A 22,992-nucleotide genomic window follows, 5' to 3' on the forward strand; every position below is an offset into this window, starting at 1 on the left:
CGTTTACGGGGAAAGATATACCGGGTGTTTTGAGATAAGTGGTCTTATCATACTATGTGACGAATATTACATTTTTCATTGTTCCTTATCTCGGACAAGATTTCTTGAACTACAGTATATATGAATATATATATATACATTGCAGTTCAAGAAATCTTGTTTTATATATATATTACAGATATACATGTATATAAATACATATATATACACACACACACACACACACACATATATATATATATTTGAATCACGTTAACGTTTGACAATATATATTAGAACGAATAGAATATACAATTCTTCTAATGATGGCTCTATCTTTCTGTTTTTTTTTACACATTGAAATCAAGTCATCAATCAATACATATATACTTTACTAACTGCTAATAGGAAAAGCGAAAACAGGAAAGACTGAAAGTTTCTCGTTATGCGATTAAAACAAAACAGTCGTTTTCTCTTAGACATTAACGATTTATTTTCTTCTTACATTCATATCATTTTAAATACACATACATACACACACACACATATATATATATGTATAATATATATATATATATATATATATATATATATATATAAAAATGGAGGAGGCAAGCTCGGACTCACAAGCCTGTCGCAAGATTTACCAGTCTTGTAATCGACGCTTAACTCATTTCCCGTTCCGTCTTGATTTCGAGGAACGAGTTGCGACGCGTATTACATTTCTCATATATATGATACAATATATATATATATATATATATATATATATATATATATATATACATGTGTGTATGAAAGTGTGCGTGTATAGATATAAAATGCGTATGGATGTGTTGATACCGTATTATAGGTAAGATCGATACGGAGAGTGCGCGAGTGAGCTAACGCTTAACAAGCGACGCGTAGGTGTACTTACTTTGTCTCTCTCTTCTTTTTGTCTTCTTCTTTATGTCTTCTTCGTTTCATTATTTTTTTTATCATTATTTTTTCTCTTCTCTTTCTCTTCTTTTTCGTTTTTAAATGTTTTGTTTATTTCCTTTTATTATTCTTTTTTTTATTTTTTATTTTTGTCTTATATACTTCTACATACTTTTATTTTATTAATTTATTTATTTCTTCTTTCTGTATTTTCCTCCTTCTTTTACAAACGAATGTTACGCGTCATCTTACGTAAACTCTTATCTTATATTTATATAAAAATCTTTTATAATGACGAAATCTCATATATTCCGTCTTCCTCGTAATTCACCTACGTTCCATACTATTTTCCATTGTTCCCCTTCGATAGAAGAAAATGCAGCTTGTTAGTTTTGTTTACGGCAGTCTGACGATGCCCGAGGTCTACTCGTTTATCTTGAATTTTCTTCTTCATCTTTTCCTACGGAATATGAATCTTATATTTTTCTTTTCTTTTCTTTTTTTTTTTTGCGAGTACAAAGATATTTCTTTTTTTCTTTTCTTTCTCTTCCTTTCTTTCTTTGCGATATATTTAAATAGCCTAAAAGTGCTTTGGAATGGAATAATTTTCGATAAGATATATAATTATGTATCATTATAAGAAAACGTTATCTAATACTCACAGAAACGATAAAATCAAAAGGAACCTTTTCTTAATACATTCGAATCACGTTAACGGTTGACAAGAAATTCGTACGAATTCTATTTTTACGCTCTAGTTTCAAGGTCGACTCCTCTCCCGGTTGATTCCCATGAGTTTTAAGAAGCTAACCTTCGTAGTTGTATCGAGCAAGGATAGTCAACGATACGCATACAACGAACATATAACTAGGTTTTAAAAATGAAGGATAATCATTCAAGGATGTACTTAACAACAACATAATTTTATTCCATCCAAACCAGTTTGTTACTGTGAATTCGTAGGAATTCTTAAGGGTTTCAAAAAAGAAGTAACGATCGGTATGTAGTTCGATTATAGTTGCGTTGAGAATATAATGCCCTCTCTCTCTCTCTCTCTCTCTCTCTTTCTCTTACTCCCTTTACAGATCGAGAAGCAGGTACATACACCTCGGCCATTTCTTATCAACTGTTCCTTTCACTCGCGAACCGTTACTCACTGCAAGCCGATCCAAATAAAGACTCTTTCGCCTACTTCGAAGCTCTCCAACTTGCTTTAACCACAAGTAACAGACATACATATATACATAAAACACATACATTAACATGGAGAGTACGGTTAAACCGTGGAAAACAATAATACGTTTCTCGATTCCCCCTGGGGGTCCCTTGCTCCCCATTTTGACATTCCAGAGCAGCTCGTAAAATGCATCTCTCTCTCTCTCTCTCTTTCTCTTTCCTTCCCTCTTTTTCTTTTTCTCTCTCTTTCTTTTTTCCTGTATTTCTCTATCTCTATCTTTCACCTTCCCTCGTTTAAAAACCATTCCGTGACGGCTCAGTGCAACGATAACATCTCTCCCTTTTACCAGGTCAGTTTTCCCGTGAGCACACAGCCATTTGGAAGAAATGATTAGGAAGGAACGAGGCGAACCGGTAGCTTTATCTCGGTCCCCTTATACCTTACCATGCACCTCTCTGATTACTTCGACTGATTAAACGAGAGCATCTGGCCTTCGAAATCTAAAAAAGTAGAAGTGGAAGAAGTAACAAAGAAAATCACTTCTATATTCATACCTCCGTCTGTATTTTTCCGCAAGTTACAATATTTCTCTAACTTTAATCTCTCTGCTCCGATTTAAACTATTTTCTTTTCTTTCTTTCATTTTTCTTTTTTCTTTTTTTTTTTTTTTCTATTTCATTCATACACGTATTATCATTATGCTGTACTCTCTTATTATCGTCCATTCATACTTTTACTTTTTATTACTCCGTTTGTTCGTACTTATTATACTCGTATTACTATGTATTCGTTATTTCGATTATTGAATTATTCGCCTCAAGAAAGAAAATGATTTTCAAGAGAAATGACGAACCATTCCTTTTTCTTTTTATTTTCTATCCTTACGATTATCTTCACGTCGGCTCGATTATAACTCAATTTAATTATTGTTTCTGTTGAGAAGAACGATAAGGTCTTTCTTTTTTTTTTTTTTTTCTACTTTGTTAATCTTTTCTAACACGTCCGCAATGTTTTCTTCCTCCGCGCTTTCTCTCGCGAGTTTTATGCACCCGATCCAGAGCCGCTAAGCTAAGACACACGGAGGTTAGTAAGCCGGTCGTAGTAAGGATGTCACACGACAGAAAAACGATCTTCTCGAGATGTCTCTCGCGTTCCCGTGACTTCCTTTACACTTAGTTACAGTCGGATCTGAGTTGAAGAAATTATATGAATATCCCGGAAAATCATTGTAACTTTCTCCGATTTGGATAAGGACTTTCTAATATAAAATATGTACGTACATATATATATTTATATATTATATATATATATATATATACATAAATATATATGTGTGTGTATGTATGTATTTTAATCGCTAAGAAAAACAACATAGTAGGAACAAATTCGTTTTGCATAATTCGATTTGATCAAATATTCCATGCTCGTTCGAGCGTAACGAACGCACGAGGAACGTAGTAACCTCGATTATATAGTCTTATATATAGTATATATGTATGTATATATATATATATATATATATATATGTCTTTACGTTCTTAATGGTCCTTCCTACGAATCGAGAATTCAATGAGTCGCCTTTACAAGATCAAACACCTCAGTCCTTCTTTTCTTCTTTATATATAGACATATATATATATATATATATATATATATATATATATACATATATATAAATTGACATGATTATCTGGAATATTTTTTTTATCTCGATTAATTTGATTCTTAAAAGATTTCAATTTCCAGACAGATAGATCTATTTATCGTTCGCGTTACACGTGTATCATTTGTGTCATTTCAATTATTATAATTTCTTTTTTTCGATCTCATTTCTCTCTCTCTCTCTCTCTCTCTCTCTCTCTCTCTCTCTCTCGATCTCTACAATGACGTCATTTTACAAACGAGAAGACAACAACAAAAAATTTACTTCCAAGTCCGTGTTCGAGATGTATATGCAACGTACGATGAGTTGCAGCAGGACGATTGACCTTGACTATGCCTCGCCATCCTCGTAATCATATTCATTTTTCACCTCGTCCGTAATACGAGTACGGATCCCCGTAGTGCGTGCGGAGACTCAGCATGACATCATCCGGTTGCAGCTCACAAAGGTTATGCCCGATCGTCGAGTCTGCGCGTTGTGTTCCTTAGCCTTCTCCGTTCTTCGTTTCTTCGCTCGGACGAATCCGGGCGTAATGGTTTGCCTTGTGTGTTGTTCTCTCAGAGAGACGAGAATGGAAACTGTTTCATTGACATTTTAAAAGAGAGAGAGAGAGAGAGAGAGAGAGAGAGAGACGAAGCTTGTCTCAAAACCTCTAACTCGCTGTTAGTTTTCTTCGTTCATTCGTACGAATTCGTTTTTACTTTAACATGTTCCTATCGTCGAATGATTTCGTACTATTTTAACGTTAAAAAACATTTCTCACAGTTCAATACTGTTCGTTTCTTAGAAAAAATAATTTTTTCTAAGAAAAATTATCACGCGATTCGTGTTTGCAAGCTTTTCAAATAATACAGATTTATAAAAATGTGAAATATGGTTGAAAGGAAATTTTATATCAATTTTATATCAAAGTTGTTATCTAATTTTATTATTATAAGAGTTCATAAATATTTGAAGTGACATAGACGAAATCTTTCATTTCGTTTTTTAATCAGCAAAGATTATCTTCAGTGATAGCAAACATGTTCGTCCATATCAATCAGATGTTATCTATTTCTAATAGTCTGAGTATTCATAAATATTTGAAATGAAATAGACGAAATCTTTTATTATGTCTTTCAATCGGGAATGATTATCTTCGATGATAGTCGTCCGCGTTCGTCCATGTTCTCGTTGAATAAAACAGGTCGACGGAATCGACGTGATACTTGTAGACAGCGAAAAACGAGACGAAGCACTACTCGTACCTATAATCGAAGTAAATCGATACGTCTTCTTCTTTCTTCTTCGTTGCTTCTTATACTTTTTATTTTCTTCTCTCTATTTATTTTCTTTGATATTAGTTCTCGCTCGCACCCACTCGTTCGCGAGAAACAACCAAGCGGAAATGATGAATATGTATACCAAAACAATGTCAAAAACTATTCTTATGTAAGGGTATATGTATGTATATATATCTCAGTGTATTTGTATGTATGTTTGTTCGACGATCAGTTAGGTATTATATAGCAAGCATTTGAGGGAGCTCGAATCGATTTGCACGGTTAATTAATTTCGAGCTTCGACTATCAACCTAGACTCTTTTCTTTCTTTTTTCCTTTTGCTCTTTATGTTTCCCTTTTTCTTTTTTTTTTTTACTTCACAACGAGGATCACGTTACGTCGAAGCACCGAAGGTGTCGATCGTGCCTCGAGATATCGATTTCGTCGAAGTTCGCCATCAATGTTCCTGTTCGTTTAGAAACTAAACGCTTAATTATTTAACGAAGTAATTTTTAAAGAACAGTTTCTCTGTTGAAAACAATGCGAATAATATTTTGGGGGTATTGTTAAATAACCAAAAGAGAAAAAAGACCTTTCAAGAAAGAGTTAAGTAAAACGTGTGATATTTTTTTGTCCATTTCATTTTCCTTACCTTTGTCATTCTCTTTCTCTCTCTCTCTCTCTCTCTCTCTTTCTCTCTCTCTCTCTCTCTTTCTCCCTCCTAGTATGGAAGCTTAAAACCGATAAATAACGCGGAAAGCTTTTTTTCGACGTGCAGAATGCAGTCCCAGTCTTAAAGGAGCTCCACTCCTGGTTCCATGTACCAAAATGAATAGCGTCTAGTTGCTTGTCGGCGCGAGGGGTCTGAGAAGACACTCGAGGTCGTTATTAATTATTCAGTCTTCGGTCGTCGGAACTTCGCACTTGCCTTTGTATGTGGAAGATTGGAAGGCCACCTTAGAAAATGGCGAAAAGAAGAAGAAGAAGAAGAAGAAAAAGAAGAAGAAAAAAAAAGAAGAAGGAGAGCTGCCGGAAAAGACTTTGCGAAATGCTTCGCATTCTTTCTTTTTTCTTTCCTTTTTTCAATATGAGAATACTAAAACATGAAAACCCTAACTATAAAACGCGCGAGTTCAACGACGTTGAAATATCATCGTATGTTATATATATTGAAATTTATTTTGTCATCGATGTCTCAAACATCTAACTTTAATTTCCTCGGAAATTTTGTTTCAGTGCCAACGAAACCCCAGAATTTCACGTCACGTGGAATAACCTCGACTACCATAGAACTGTCATGGTCCGAGCCAGAAAGTGCCAACGGCGTCATAACCGGCTACCGTGTTTATTATTTGCATTCCAATTATACAGACGTTCAAACTCTCAAGATATATGACAATAGCGGGCCCAACGTTGAATTCGTATTAAAAGATTTGGGTAAGTATGAGTTAAATCGAGCTTAATACTACAACATTTGTTAATAAGAGATAGATAAAGATAGTGTGATGGAGAAGGAGGGGAAGAGAGAAAGATTAGCAAGAATAGACGAGATAAGAGTACATACGTGTTATCTTTGTATTAATACTAATCGTTGTAAAAGGATAGAATATTATAAATGATGAAGATAGTTAATGATAAGAAAAAAAAAATGTTCTCGTCTATTTTCTACTTTAGAGCCTTACATCGTCTACGATATATGGGTGAAAGCTTACACGTTGAAATACGAGGGTGAGCCTTCCGGTCACATTATTCGTAGGACTGACATCGCTGGACCAAGCGAGCCACAAATTTTAAATTTGACTTGCCATTCGCATGATTCAGTTTATATTCAATGGGCAAGGCCATCGGTCTTCTGGGGATCCGTCGATTATTATTACATCAATTATCGTACGGAAACAAGTAAATATTTTGAGGAAATCGAATTAACAGCCGAGAAGAATCATCTTGAAAGTGGCGTAAGAGATAATAGTAACAAATTTTTTTTTTTTTTTTTTTTTTTTATTCAATAACTCTTATATCAGAAATTAATTAAATTTCGATTGTGTATTTATTTTCTTTAGATGATCGTACCAAATTTAACGATGAACACGGTCTACGAGTTTATCATACGTGGAGCAACGAAAAGTACAATCAACGATCGACTGATCATACAAGGAGAAAGTTCTGCACCACGAAACGTTTTGGTTACTCACGACTGCGATAAGATTCCACCGTTAAAACGTCGTAGCAGCAAGGATCTCAGTGCTAGTGTGATAGCTGGCATGGTTTGTGCTTGCTTCGCCGTCATGCTAGCGATCACAGCCTTCGTTCTCTGGAAGTAAGAATCATCTTTTTTTTACATACATCCGCATAGTTCGTATTCGTATCAAATATATCTACATGTTAGGACTATCTTGTTTGATTTCTTCATTTATTTATAATTTCTTTCTTAACAAATACTTTCTCACAATATTTTCGACATAAACGTGACAAACGAGTATCACTCTGAAGAAAAGATTTCTTTTATCATATATCGAAGAAAAAAGAAAGAAGAGAAAAAGCAAGAAGAAAAAAAAAAACACGCTTTGAAAAAGTGTCGTAAAATTGATTTATCGAAAAAGTAAACTGCGTCTCGAATAATAATCATCATCGAAAATAAATAAATTCTTGACGATTTTTTTATACGGCTATATGCTCGTTGATGAATAAACATTACAGAAAAAAAAAAAGAAAAGAAAAGAAAAGAAAAAAGTAAAGAAATAAAAAAAAGAGAGAGAAGACCAAAAAAAAAAACGAAAAAGGAAAGAAACAGTTTCATCGAAAATATATTGTGAAAGTGTATCGTAAAATGTAAATTTGAAAATCACAGGAGACATAGTAACCTTCGGCGATCAGATTCGCAATATATGTACATTGTTGCTGCTGCTGCGAGAAACGTTGGGAGTCTCGGGAAAGATCATGCGCGCGTGATCTCGTACGCGTGTATATACGAGGAGCATTCTCTTTCAGTCTCCTCGAAGCATTCGTCGTGGTCGGCTCGAGTCACTGTTTTTCACGATACGCGAACTAATCGTTGCTTATGGTAAAAGGAAAATGGTAACGGGAACGGCAAACGATTTTCGAAATGTCGTTAACGTTGTCAGCTGCCCATTACTTTTTCTCATTTTATTGTCCCTCTATTTTCTGTTTCTTTCTATCTTTATCCCTCTCTCCTTGTCTCTCTCTGTCTTTTTATAACATCGTCTCTCACGCTCAGCCTATCTCCTTATCGCTAGTGATAACAGACGGAGCTAAAACGACGTGTATATACTAAGGCTTCTTCTTCTTCGTGCAGTCGATAACCGTCGTCGTATTCGCGAGGAATATCTTTAGTGAGAGACACCGAATTAAGTTTAAAAAAAAAAAGAGAGAGAGAGAGAGAGAGGGGAAAAAGAAAAAAATAAGAAAAGGAAGAAAGAAAGAAAGAAAGAAAGAAAGAAAGAGAGACAGAAAAAGGAAAAAAAGGAAATAAAAACAAAAGTGTCGTGCGTGTGTGTGTGTGCACGCGTGCGTGTTACCGTGCGTGTGTGTTTAGAATTGTGCCGATATAATCATTTTACATTCTAAATAAAACGAAGGAGAATATCGTATATGTGTACGTACTATATAAACGATGATGATGGCCAAGGATGATGTTTCAAGGATTATGTTCTAAACGGGATCATTTTCGGGTCAGGGACACGCGATTACACGTTGAAACACCCTAGGTCTTCCTTTTTCTACTATATTCGAGCTCTCCTTCGAATTTGTCTTTTCCTTTCCGTGTGATTTATATTTTAATCAGTGATTAATATCCAAATAACTATTAGCGTGTGTCTTTGCAATGGACCCTTGGAAAAGCTACCAAACGAAATGAAGAAATTTCTCGATCTGTAAGTTCTTCTTTTTCTTTTTTTCCTTTTTTTTTTTTTTTTTTTCTTCGTTCTTTCTTTTTATCGTTCCGATAATAAGAATATAATAAAAAATCACTTTTCTTCGATTCGAAGAATTTCTATACGAAGTAAATGATACTATATACGAATATGTGTCTATTAAAAATAATTATAATCTCATTGTTTCTTTTTTTTTTTCTTTTTTGATGAATTTTCGAAATGACGTAATAATATTACGTACGTTGCAATACGCATTACGCGACTTTTCATTCGGACCTTATGAATTATGCCGATGAAGGCTTATACGATTCATCGGAGAGCGTATAAATGCGATGTCGCGTCGTTTTCCCACGAAAATCGAGGTGCCACCACACATACTCACATTGTACTCGCGCTCGCGCCCGCGCCGGACGCGAGTTAATACCTTACTGACCGGTTACAAGTATAATCATTCGTGTTTTCATGACCAAACGTTGCTAGCCTATTTTTTTTTCCTTTTTTCTTTTTCTTTTTCTTTTTTTTTTTTTTAATCTAAAAGCAATATATATATATATATAAATCGTTATAAACGATAATTGTCTTACTCAGTTTTAAATCGTGTTATCTTGGTTTAGGTTAAGACACTAAATGCGAGATAATCCATAGCACTTCACTGTTCACGTTTCTTAATCCATCCATCCCTATTTTTCCACTTTACTATTCGAGCCTTTTTATTGATCGATTTAATCGATATCCCGATATCGCTGTAAACGTGACGCGCAATACTTCCACCTACTTTTTGCGAAACTTTGTTGCATTGTGTATTTATCGTGTATTTAATAACGTTATAAACGTTATATGGTGTATCGTATATCCAAAAAAAAAAAAAAAAAGAAAAAGAAAATTATTGAATACATGTAACGAGTTTCGTTTAAATTCAACGAACGATATGTAAATTTTACAAGTATTCAGACGGTTTTAATTTTATATCAAATTGCGGAAATGTAAACTGCTAAGCGAAATAGTTTCGGCATGAAATAACCGATCACGCAAAGTGTCAAGATCGTTAACCTTTCCTCGCCGTAACTGAGTTCACCTTTTCGCGAATAACCTTTTTTTTTTCTTTTTTCTTTTTCATTAATCACGGATAAAAAATGTTGTCAAGAAAGGCGTCCTCGAAGATAAATCGATTTATCGAACGATCGATATCGGTTTTGAAAAAAGTGACCGATAATGTTTTCTACATATCTCCGTAGCCTTGGATATCTTTCTCTTACTTATTTTTTAGTTTTGTTCGACGAATAAATGTTATATATATATATATATATATATATATATAAACAAAAAAGAAAAAGAAAAAGTAAAAGAAGGAAAGGATAAGTAGAATAATATTAAAAGAAATGTTAAGGTAATTTTGATAATAATTTAGCACTTAGCATGATGGAGTCCAATCAGTCTTATTCCTTAATTGCTTCTTCCTGTCCGACGTATAATGTATAAAAATTGAAAAGATGAGAATAAAGTACTTTTTTCTGTTCTTTTTTAGTGAATGCTCTTTAACAACGAGATATTATATATGAATATATATATATATATTTTTTTTTTATATAACAAATATACAAACCTACGAATAACATAACTTTTGGAAGATTAAAAAAAAAAAAAAAAGAATTTTATCGAACATCGAGCGAATAATTAATCAAAAGCATGTCTCTTTAGACCGATTTTCAGAAAATGCTTTCACACGGCCTATTACTATCTGGATTATCCACCACGAAATGTGCCGACCCTTCAAGAATGGGAGAACAGTGAGCAAGATGGCGAAAGAACCGCCGTAAGCGTTCAACAATTCGTTCAACATGTCGCCAAGTTGCACGCCGATGGTGACATCGGATTCAGCAAGGAATACGAGATTATTCAATCGGAGAGTGGAGGTTACACTGTTGAGAATTCGCAATTCGCTGAAAATAAGGCGAAGAATCGATACCTCAACATACTCGCATGTAAATATTTCTTTACTTGTTTTGTCCTGTTTTATTTATTTATTTTTTTTCTTTTACATTCTTTACGTACATTCGATACGATTATTTTTCTTATATGATTATCCCGAACTACATTTGTCCTTCTTCGAAGTGAAGAAGGAGAAAGAGTAAGGATGAGATCGTATGAACGCTATTTACTCTTTGTTGCGACGAGTGACGCATCTATATATGTATATATGTATACATGCGCGAAGAATGAGTCACGAAAAATGATCGAATTCGACCGGTGTTTATTTAAATGAGAAGAAGTGCAAATAGAAAAAAGAAAAAAGAAATAGAAAAAGAAAGAAATTTTCTTTTTGTTAGGTCTTTATCAAAGCCATGAATTCGTATTACATCAACTATAATTGCTGACATAATTTCTTTATAAGAATGATATAATTTTTATTTATTCTTAAAGTCAAGACAGATGTTTCGTTGTTTTATTTCTCGTGAGTCATTTCAATATATGTATGTATGTGACACAAGTACTGTAAATTCGCTTCGACCATTCACAATGTTATCGGATTAACGAGCAGTTCTCGTCATTGCTTTTGATGTGAGTGACCTGTCTGTCGACAACGAGGTCACAGATCCTCCACCACCAAGCCGGACACTGTCCACTTGTTTTCGTGGAACGATAAAGTTACCTGTATGTATTCATCACATTCCGCGATATCGGCTTCGTTCTTACTACGTCGAAATGATAACGTTCGTTCCCGATGACATTTATTGCGAAATAACGTAATATGTTTTATTTATTTGAAAAAAAAAAAAATTAAATTAAAAAAAAAAAGAAAGAAAGAAAAAATCTTGCTGTACAAGATTATAAATTTTCACGCGTTTCGCAGACGATCACACGCGTGTACAATTGTTATCGTGCGGTGGAGGACCACCTAAAAAGGGGCAAGATTATGTAAACGCAAATTACATCGATGGATGGCAACGTACACGAGCTTACATTGGAACTCAAGGACCTTTGCCACCGACGTTTGATGGTTTCTGGCGTATGGTTTGGGAACAACGTGTATCGATCGTTGTGATGATCACTAATCTTGTCGAACGTGGTCGTGTAAGTTTCTCTAAATAAGATTTATTACAAAAACGAATAATATTTTGATTCTAATGAAAATCATCTTTTTCTTTTATTTTACAGAGAAAATGTGATATGTATTGGCCCAAAGAAGGCACCGAAACTTATGGTTATATTCAAGTTACTTTAGTCAGAGAGGACATCATGGCAACTTATACTATTCGTACTCTTCAAATTCGACATCTCAAGGTATATGTTTATAATAATTGTTAAGAAAGAATTATTTTTTGTTCTTCTTTTTCTTCTTTTCTTTTTCTTTTCTTTTAAATGACGAACGCCGACAGTTAGTAAGACGATCGTTTTCGAATTTTAAGCAGATTAAGAAGAAGAAGAATGGGACCAATATGGGAGAACGTACGATATGGCAGTATCATTATACCGGTTGGCCTGATCATGGTGTTCCTGATCATCCTCTACCCGTTCTCAGTTTTATTCGTAAATCTTCCAATGCTAATCCATCCGACGCTGGCCCTATAGTGGTCCATTGCAGGTAATGAAATAAAAACAAGAAAGAAAAACAATGGTCTCCCATTTTCTTACTTGTTAATGATTATCTTTCTTTTATGATATATTTATATATAATATTTTTTTTTTATATAATATAATAAATTTATCTTTTGTCATAATTTATTTACAATATACATAACATAATATAATAATGATAATTATTATTATTAGCGCTGGAGTTGGACGTACTGGGACCTACATCGTGATCGACGCCATGCTGAAACAGGCCAAGAGCAAAAACGAAATCAATGTATTTGGATTTTTAAAACACATTCGAACGCAGAGAAACTTTTTAGTTCAGACAGAGGAACAATACATTTTCATTCACGATGCTTTGCAAGAGGCAATCGAAAGTGGAGAGACCAATATAGAAGCAAATAATTTGATGCAGCATATTCAAGACATGCTATGCCCGTCCAATAACAAAACAGACGCTTGGAATAACTTAGATACTCAATATAAGGTAATTATCACGACGATTGTTATTAAATTTTGTTCGTTGCATAGTTTTTTCATTAAGCCTAACGACCATTCTTTTTTCTTTGTTCTTTGAACAGCTCGTGACGTCATGGAAACCAAAGGACTTCAATCTCGTGTCCGCGACCAAATCCTGTAACATTCACAAAAATCGTAATATGGAGATTATACCAATCGAAAATGCTCGTGTACATTTAACACCAAAACCTGGTGTTGATGGAAGTGATTACATAAACGCGACGTGGTTCTCGGGTAAAGATAATTTCTTTTTTATTCTCTTTTTCTTTTCTAAATATTACTATTACATTCTTCACGTTAGTGAAAAATTATAGTTTGAATTTATAATGAAAATTTATAGTTTGTAAAATAAAGGTTTACATTTCAAAGTTTTTTTAAAATTACGTTAAACCAAGGAAATGTTCGTTGATAGGATTCCAAAGGAATCGTGAGTTTATTATAACTCAACATCCTATGGAGAATACCATAATGGAGTTTTGGCAAATGATGTGGGACCACAATGCTCAGACGATCGTAATGTTGACTCAGTGCGACGAGGTACTCTAACTAAAATTAACTATGACTCACGATTACTTTTCGAAAGTACACTCCTCCATATTTATTAAAATTTGTTAATACAGGAATACCCCGAGTTCTGGCCAACGGAAGGAAAGGATTTGGAATCAGAAACTTTCCGAGTACGATTATGTGGTATTAAGGAAACAGTCAGTGGAATCATTCTACGCGAGGTAGCCGTCCGATCTTTACAGGACGATTACGAATTAAGTGCAAGAATCGTTCAAGGACCATTGAATCAAGGTGGTTTATGGCCTCACAATAATAACCCCAAAGTATTCGTCAATGTGATACAAGACTTTCATAGAGATTATCAAAATGGTCCAATCGTCGTTATGGATAGGTGACTAAATTTATCGTACATTTAATAAAAAATCTTACAAATACACAATTACAACGATTATCATAATCATTTGTATCAGGTACGGTGGCGTGGAGGCTGCTCTTTTCGTACTTCTAACAACTCTGAACAAACAGCTGGAGTTCGAACAGTCCGCGGACATTTACATGTTCGCAAAATTATTGTACATGAAGAGACCGGGTGTATTCCGATCGAAGGTAAAAAAAGAAAACAATAAATCATATTTCTTTTACATTCGATAATACCGTCGTCCCTACAAAAATAAAATAAAATAAAATAAAATAAAATAAAATAAAATAAGATGGGATAAAGTAAAACAAAAAAAAATACAAAAACTATTTACTATTAGGAGGATTACGTTCTACTCTATCAATGTCTTGAAGCAATGCTGTCATCGAAAGTACGTGGTGAACCAGATCTCTATGCGATGGCGAACGGACACGTGGCAACGATGAGTAGTAACGATCCGAACGAGATTAGATCGGCCTCCTCCATGCAACACATGGCAATGGATTATCCTGTGAAGGCAGCACCACCGATGATACGAGAATATGCGACGGTGGAGGTGAGCACCGAGTACCTGTCCGACTACACGATCCCCATAAGGGTGGACCATCCGATCGAATCTTCGTCGAGCAATCGTGGAAGTGAGACTTGTCTGGCCGCTCATGGTAGCAACGATCATGGCATATCAGAGAAGAACATTGTGGTTAGCCAAAGGAACGTTAGCTATCACAATCATCCACCGGGTGTTTCGGTGACGGTCGATGCGAACGGTTACATCACGAACGGCAGTATGCGCGTGCCACCTGAGGGTATGGAGGCGAGCTGCAAGATATTACCGCAATGATGCCGGCCTATCTTCGGTTGCAGCGTCGCCTCACGTCGTTCAGAACCGCTGTAATCGACCGTTTCTTCCTCATAAACGGAAGTGTATTTACGTCCCTCGTAAGTATTATCGTCGCGTTCCAACAACTTCAATCACTGCACCTCTTCCTTAATTATGTTTCTACTCTCTGTCTTCTTTCTTTCTTTGAATTATATCTCTCCCTTCCCCGTGCACTCCGCGTCACATTATGAAAACGCACGATAATAAATAGCCAACCCCCCCCCCAAAAAAAAAAAAAAAAAATACATCGCTATTACCACGGAAGATCGGATGGCCATTTTTATGACTTTGGAAGTGTGTCGAGTGTTCTACGTTTTCTTCAATATACTTAGGGCATAATAATTTTTCTAAAGATTAAAGATCGTACGATTTCAATAAGTTCAATCGATTATTTATTATATCACACGTTTGTTGTGTAATTCAGATGACACCAGAAGGAGCTGTTCGATTGGAAAGATCCTCGCACAATGGAAAAGCTGACCGTTCGAGTATACAAGATCAGCCTCGGGGGATTATCGAACGTACATTCGTGTAAATATGTCCACGTGAATCTAGAATAACATAACGAAACAAAACGAAACAAGAAAAGAAAAACTGAACGAAAGCTTGACTAAACAAAACTGAACAAAAAATGAAAGAAACGAACGAATAAAAGGGCCGAGGAAGAAAAAAATGAAAAAGAAAATTAACTAAGTCTCGTCTTAATCGTTTAGCCGAGTAAAGTGACAAAAAGGAAAGGGAAATGTTTTTGCTGATTTTGCACGTTTCGACGGTTGATTCGAATAGATCGCGTTTATCTTGTCCATCTTGTAAGTGTACGCTGTTTCATTCTTGTATATATCGCCCATTCACATTACGTATAAATATTATACATATATACATACATATATAAATATACATATAAATATAAAGTCGACCAGCCGACAGCCCGAGTTGCCAAAGAATCATTAAGGATATACTCTTTTTAATCGATAAGAAAGAGGAGGACGATAGATCAAATTCGCGAATGGGTGTGTAAATATTTCGTATAGATATAAGTATGTATATAGATATATGCAGACGCGTATAGACCAGATATGTGTGTGTATATATTTATAAACATATACATATATATATATATATATATATATAAATATGAATATAAAAATTATTGTAATATCTGTACGTTAGGCCACTTGTGATGACGTGTGATTGGATCAGATCCAGCTCGCAATTATATCGTACGTATATAAGATATGATACCTACGATTACAACAGCGATATTATTCATCTACTATCGCTCGAGTGAGCCTTCACGTCTGCCCTCTCTCATTTTTTTATTATTACGTCCTAATATGACAAATCGAGCGTTTGATCGCGCCCGCGTTAACGATTCGATTTATTCATTCGATATTTTTATTTCGATATACGTAAATGCTCCAAACGTCACAAATAGTCGTACGGTTTTGTTACTGTAGAAAACGAAAAGCAAAAAAAAAACATACAAAAAAAAAAAGAAATCAAAATACATTAGGTACATAGAGTAATTCGAAATGATACAAATTTCAAAACCGTACGAGCGAAACTTTGTTGATAACTTCTGTAATTTTACTGACGTAATCGCATTGATCGTCTTTCATCATTATCATCATCATCATCATCATTATCATCATTGCATCCTTTTTCTCTCTCTCCCGTAAACAAATGACATTTTTTAAGCACAACGATGCAGCGAGGCGAATGATGCCGATGACAATCGTGATATTTTATTGAGGATGAACCTTCCAAACGCTGCACAATTTCGTCCCATTGTTTATATTACATTATTATTATTGTTTTTTTTCTTCTTCTTCTTCTTCTTTTTCTTCTTCTTCTTCTTATTATTATTATTATTATTATTATTATTTTTACTACTACTACTATTACTACTACTACTATTACTACTATTATTATTACTATTATTATTATTATTTTTATTATTTTTATTATTATTATTATTATTATTATTATTATTATTATTATTATTATTATTATTATTATATAACAAGTCATACGTAAATACGATGAGCACAATGTGAGTCAGTAAATTCTAAGTATAAATCGGCCAAGAAAGAAGACCGCGACCACTCTCTTTCCGTGCACCTTTCCTTCTAATCTAATCTTTGCTATGCGGAAACTTTTTCTTATTAATAATAATTTTCAAGCCTTGCAATTGGTGTTCGTCGCGACGCGTTTAACGATAACAGATCGGAAGCGGTTGCGTCCAAAAAGTGGATTATAATAAGTACATATAAAACAAAATATATGTACGTAAGTACATACAAAGAAATAGGAAATGGAAAATGAAATATAAAAAAAAAATGCTCTGGACGTTGCGATTGAGAAATGAACTATGTGAGAGAAAGTTAGTTGACGAATTAACAGAAGAGCATTTTGGTCCACTGATTAAAATAGAAAAGAGAAGAGGAAAGAAAACAGAAGAAGAAAAAAAAGAAAAGGAAAAAGAAAAAGCTCTACCTTCTTTTGGACGCAATCGTACGTGCCTTCAACATCTCCTCGTCGTCGTACGTGACGCGCGAAATTCAAAGTCGGAATAAACGCGTGATTTTTTACTCTGATAAGCTAATCGCACGTTTCGAAAGAATATTAAATAAAGATAACAAAAAAAGAAAAAAAAAAAAAACCCAAAAAACGAAAAAGGGAAAAAAAAGAGAGAAAGAACGACAATTAAGCGAAGCAACAAAAAAGAAGAAATAAGTAAATAGAAACAAAACGAAATAAAAAAGAAAAAAAAAGGATGATAATTCATAGGATGTGCGAGAAAACGGTGCGTCGAACGTTCAAACACATGTTGTTCTCAACAACGCTTTGGCATTCTCTTCCAGTGGCCATATTGCCGGTGCCTCGTTGCCATTTCTTTTTGTCAATACGTTCGCGCGCGCGCGGTGTATACACACACGAAGACTGAAGTTCTTGTTTCTTGTTAAATAACTTTTAGAGACATTAATATAAGCAACGATTGAAAGGAAGGGAGAGAGCAGATGGAAAATGTGTACAATATATGACGTCAAAGGTAGAACAAATGTATGAATGTAATGAAAGAAAGAGAGAGAGAGAGAGAAAGAGAGAGAGAGAGAGAGAGAGAGAGAGAGAGAGAGTCTATAAGTATGTGTCTGTGCTTAAGTGTGTAACGTGCGTATGTTTGTGTTCAATGACCACATCGTATAAAAGATGAATCGTGTGTCACATAATAAGTGTATTGAACTGAACAAGACAAAGATGAAAACATTTAATATTCTATCTTCGTCTTACTCATTATAGATATTTATATAAATTTTATGTTTCGAAAACTTGAAGAAATTACTTATAGATGCGTGCAATTGTCTTTTCCGAAAGGCATTGACTAATCGAATTTTATCTTGTTAAGTTCAACTGATTAGATTAAGTAAATGAGACACACGATTCGTTTTTATTCTCCATTTTACCGATCGTGGAAGATGAACGAAGGACGAAAAGAATATCAGCTGTTTAACAATGATCGTTATCATTATCATATTGATTGAATATAAAAGATCGAGGGCAAAATTCGTGACAGATTTTTTGATTGATTATTTTGATCTATAGAGTTATAATTGATCGAGAATTAATCGATCCTTCGTTCGTTTATCGAATCGTTTGAAAAGAATGGAGTAATTATCATCGCACACGATGACGTAACAATGATAAAATCGGTCAGTGGAAATAAAAAAGAAAAGAAATGAAACGATAGAAAAGAAAAGGGGAAGAAAAAAAGGAAAAAAAAAAGAAGAAATAAAGCAAGAAAAAGAGAACGTGTGACGTCGTCTCGAAGGTCTTTAAAGCGATCTCGATCTCGGCCGGAACGATTTACGATTCCGTTTCGTTTCTTCAAGCGGCTGTGCGTAACTTGTAATTATAATTGTAATGTTGTACGATTTAAGAGCGTGAGGCACGATTCGAGTCGAGTCACGGGTATCGAAAGTTATTTATTGTATCGTGAGATCGAGTATCGATCGGAGGAACCTTCGAACTTCGTGCGAATAAAAATAAAAGTGGAGAAACACTTCTTTCTTTTCTTATCTTCTTCTTTCGATTGAAATAAATAACGATCTTAAATAACGATCGATCGAAGAGTAGAATTTATAAAACTGAAAGGAAAAAGGAAAAAGAAGAAGAAGAGGAAGAAGAAGAAGAAGAAGAAGAAGAAGAAGAGGAAGAGGAGGAGAAAGAAGAAGAAAAAAGAAGAAGAAGAAGAGAAAGAAGAGAAAAAGAAGAAAACGAAGAAGAGAAACACATTTGTATCATACATGTATACCTGTCGCAGTGTAATTAGCCGTAATTAAATAATTGTCGATATCGATACGGCTATCGTAAAAGTTTCGTATACGTTTCGTACGAATACTTTGAGAATAGTCGAATCGATTCTTCGTCGCGATGTCCAAAATAGATGATACGTGTAAAGACAATGTTTATCGGAGTTATACGTTGTTTAAGAGGAAGAACAGGAATGATATTATATTATATTATATGATTATATTATATTATATATTATAATTATATTATATTATATTATATTATATTATATTATATTATATTATATTATTATATACGTAAAAAGAGGAAAGGAACAAACAAAAAAAAAAAAATAAGAAAAATAAGAGACAGAGAAGACGTTTTCAGACAAGCATACACACACACGGTGAAAAATACACTGGTGACACGCAATTACTCTAGTAACAAAAAAGGAAAAAAAGAAAAAAAGAAAAAAACTAAAATAAAAATACATTATAAATACATCGCATAAGCAACACAGGTGCGTCGCGGTTAAGATTTCAGATAAATATATTATATACAGATATTTATGATATGAACGGCTGTCGGAGAATAATGAAGGATTATGTTCTGAGATCGTTTGAAAGATTGTATTGGACGAGATACCGCTCCGCCATTGTTTCGCGAGGTCTCTCTATAGCATGTAAAATGAGAAAAAAACATTTAAAAACATATTTTTTTAAATCTCTTTTTCTCTTTTTCTTCCTGCTCTTTTTTTCTTTTCTTTTTTAATTTTTCTTCTCATTTCTAACGTGTCCAATAAAAAATTTCTCATGCGATGCGTTATCTCGTCGGACGGAGAGCGGAGAACACTGTATTGTATTTTACGATATTACGTAATTATTGTATATGTACCTATATGGATAACGGGGAGGAAGAAAAAAGAAAAGAAAACAGATATAGGCGCCTAAATACGACATATATATATATATATATATATATATATATATATATATACACACATATATATAAATATATATATTCAACCATATATATATATAAATATATATATATATATATATATATATATATATATATATATATGAGAATGATCGTAATTAAATCAAAAATCACGATCACTCGCGTATAATTCGAAGATTAAAAACAAGAAATTAGGTGTATATATAGACAGATAAATTAGACTCTAGTCAACGTAATATTCGTAAGGCGACGCGCACACATTCTTTCCGATTGTCTTTTTTCGTTTACTTTGTTTTTTTTTCTTTTTTTTCATTTTTGTCTTTCTTTTATTATTTGTCTTTTAATAGTTCATTTCTCACTTCTTCATTGTTTCTCTTCGATTCACATTTCTAACATAATCACGATTCGTTCTTAAACAATTTCTTCTTCTTCAATGTTCCTTCTTCTCTTTCCTTTCCTTCTTTCCTTTTTTCTTTTGCCGTTAATTTTTCTTTCTTTTTTTTTTTATTTTCTTTGTGTGCACTCCTTTTCTTATCGTTTTTTTTTTGTTTTGTATTCTATCGTGCCGAAAAAAAGGCGAGAAGAAGGAATATAAATATCATAGACACACAGAACACACAAACAAACACATACACACATACACGTTCACATAAACGCATCCTATCTATCCCTAAAACGAGGCTGCGTTTACGGCTGTTTGCTCGGGAAAGGAGACTCATTACTTTCTATGCGTAGGAATGATTGTCTTCGTACGTATTACCGTTATTATATATATATATATATATATATATATATATATATATAAGATATATATATATATTTATATTTATATATCTTATATAATCGTAAAAAAAAATTTTCGTTAAAAGCCCCCCCCACAGCAGATCGATAACCCTTCTAGAATTTGCACATGCACGTGCTGTGACTATTCCGTTAAGTAGCGATACGTAATTAATACATGTAAATCTTTTTGTAAGTATCTCAAGTTTTATTGTTTATCCCAACTCATATTCTCTGTATCTATTATTCTTCTTTTCTTTTCTTTTTCTTCTTCTTCTTTCTTATTACTTTAATTTCACAAATTTTTTTTCTTAATCTATCTCAGTTCTTCTTCCGACCGATCATTTTTCAATTTTCACGATAAATCTTTACACTGTTCGATCACTCATTCGTTCATACGATTTTTCTATTTTGTTGTTGTTTTTTTTATTTTTTCCTTTTCTTTTTCTTTTCATCTACAGTAGACAAGATTGTCTTACGTAAAAAAAGAATGCATCGAGAGATATGCAATCTCTTTATGCGGGTCTACACGATGATAATTAATCAATTTAAGTATTATATGTATCTAAGACGATGTTTTTCCAGGTACTAAACAACCTTATCAATAATTTAAATGGAAAACTTTCATTTAAATGAAAGAATAGTTTGTATTTTTTGGAAACAGCGGAGAGTTCCTAGGTGAATCGGCGATATTATGAAATTAACACTTCTGTTTCTCTCTCTCTCTCTCTCTCTCTCTCTCTCTCTCTCTCTCTCTCTCTCTCTTTCTTTTTCTCACTCTGTTTTGAATCTTTCGACAATGTCAATGATTTTTTCTTATCGAACACGTTAATAATACGTGACAACAATGAGCAGCCATTTTTGTCAATATACACATAATACATAAATGATATACATATATATATACATATACATAAAAACGACGATCAAAGATTGTGTTTCTCGAAAATTATAATCTGAAATTCCTTCTTTCTACGTACTTATGTACCGTTGTTTCTCACTGCCTTTCTAATGCTAATGGAAAGAAATTTACAAGAAGAAAAGAATAAGAAAAGAAACAAAAGGGTCTTTTCGCTAAGATAGACGAAGAATGCTTATTGCTCAGTTTCAGCGAAAACCATGAAAAAAGAAAATATATTTCTATGCATATATAAAAGGTGTTATCATGAGAATTTCGTAATCGATATTCGTATATACGTTTTATTTAAGTTAAAAGTAAATTAATAAATTATTCACTAAACAATAAATTGTTCAACGATTTTCATTGTTCTTTCAACGATTTACTTTTCGCAAAATATTTCTTTAATTTATTTACTAGACAGAGATATTATGTATTGCTGAAGTTTGATAAAGCTATTTTAAAGACACCTTGTATATATACATATACATATATACATATAGATATATAATTGCAATGGGGATTTAATTTCTCACGTTAAAAAGAAAAAAAAAAAAATGATAAAAAAAGAACAAAAACATAAACGAAAGAACGAACAAGAAGATAAAAAAAAAAGAATAAAAAAAAATACAAGAGATAAGAAAAATGAAAGGGAGAAAGCTGAATTACTATATCGCATAAAGGCACGCTATCGTGCCACACTTCTATTTGTACAAAACGATAACTAATAATGTCTACGAGAAAGGAAAAAATAAAGATTGTATGTCGTCTCGAATCGAACGTTGTCGAGTGATCTGAATTACGAATACGCGTTGCGCGAGAATTTAAAACGTGAATTATTATTTACTTTTACATCGGGAAACACATCCGATCGATCGATGGAAAAAATGTAATTTTGCTGTTTTTTAATATTTCAAAAAATTTATTTTCTTTTCTCCCTTTCTTTTATTTTTTTTTATTTTTTTTTTTTTTTTTGTTAACCTTCCCTTCGATTCTCTCTCTTTTTCGTTATAAATTTGTTAGATATAATCAAAATTTAAAACAAGATCGAACGCGGGTTCTTTGGCTTTCTAGAAACAAAAGAAAAAAAAAAAGAAAAACAAAAAACAAAAAAAGAAAAAGAAAAAAATTTTCTAGAAAATTAATAACAATTTTCACCTTGATACAAGATTTGAACAGGTAAGTGAATTAATGTCAATTAGTGAAAAAGAAAGTAATGCTTATCTTCATATTAAAAAAAAAACCTTGAAAACGAATTGTCATTTCTTTTTT

At 33.3% G+C, this 22,992-nt stretch overlaps 1 protein-coding gene across 7 annotated transcripts in view; it reads left to right on the top strand.

Moving 5' to 3' along the window:
• LOC122630184 (tyrosine-protein phosphatase 99A) overlaps positions 1-16,620 on the top strand; it is a 323,505-nt gene extending 306,885 nt beyond the window's left edge. For 5 of the 7 annotated variants that reach the window (XM_043814399.1, XM_043814404.1, XM_043814402.1 and 2 more), the window contains 14 exons: positions 6,239-6,439; positions 6,677-6,957; positions 7,063-7,319; positions 10,591-10,874; positions 11,744-11,964; positions 12,049-12,174; positions 12,300-12,475; positions 12,664-12,955; positions 13,050-13,221; positions 13,400-13,524; positions 13,608-13,885; positions 13,965-14,100; positions 14,253-14,851; positions 15,217-16,620. In XM_043814399.1, coding sequence (XP_043670334.1) covers positions 6,239-6,439; positions 6,677-6,957; positions 7,063-7,319; positions 10,591-10,874; positions 11,744-11,964; positions 12,049-12,174; positions 12,300-12,475; positions 12,664-12,955; positions 13,050-13,221; positions 13,400-13,524; positions 13,608-13,885; positions 13,965-14,100; positions 14,253-14,753 — 3,050 coding nt within the window. In that variant the 3' untranslated portion in view covers positions 14,754-14,851; positions 15,217-16,620. The remainder of the gene's footprint in view (positions 1-6,238; positions 6,440-6,676; positions 6,958-7,062; positions 7,320-10,590; positions 10,875-11,743; positions 11,965-12,048; positions 12,175-12,299; positions 12,476-12,663; positions 12,956-13,049; positions 13,222-13,399; positions 13,525-13,607; positions 13,886-13,964; positions 14,101-14,252; positions 14,852-15,216) is intronic. The other 2 variants (XM_043814401.1, XM_043814400.1) reach the window with 2 other exon arrangements.
• Positions 16,621-22,992: the final 6,372 nt, after the last annotated feature.

The sequence above is a fragment of the Vespula pensylvanica genome, chromosome 6, assembly GCF_014466175.1.
Source record: "Vespula pensylvanica isolate Volc-1 chromosome 6, ASM1446617v1, whole genome shotgun sequence".
Taxonomy (NCBI): Eukaryota; Metazoa; Arthropoda; class Insecta; order Hymenoptera; family Vespidae; genus Vespula; species Vespula pensylvanica.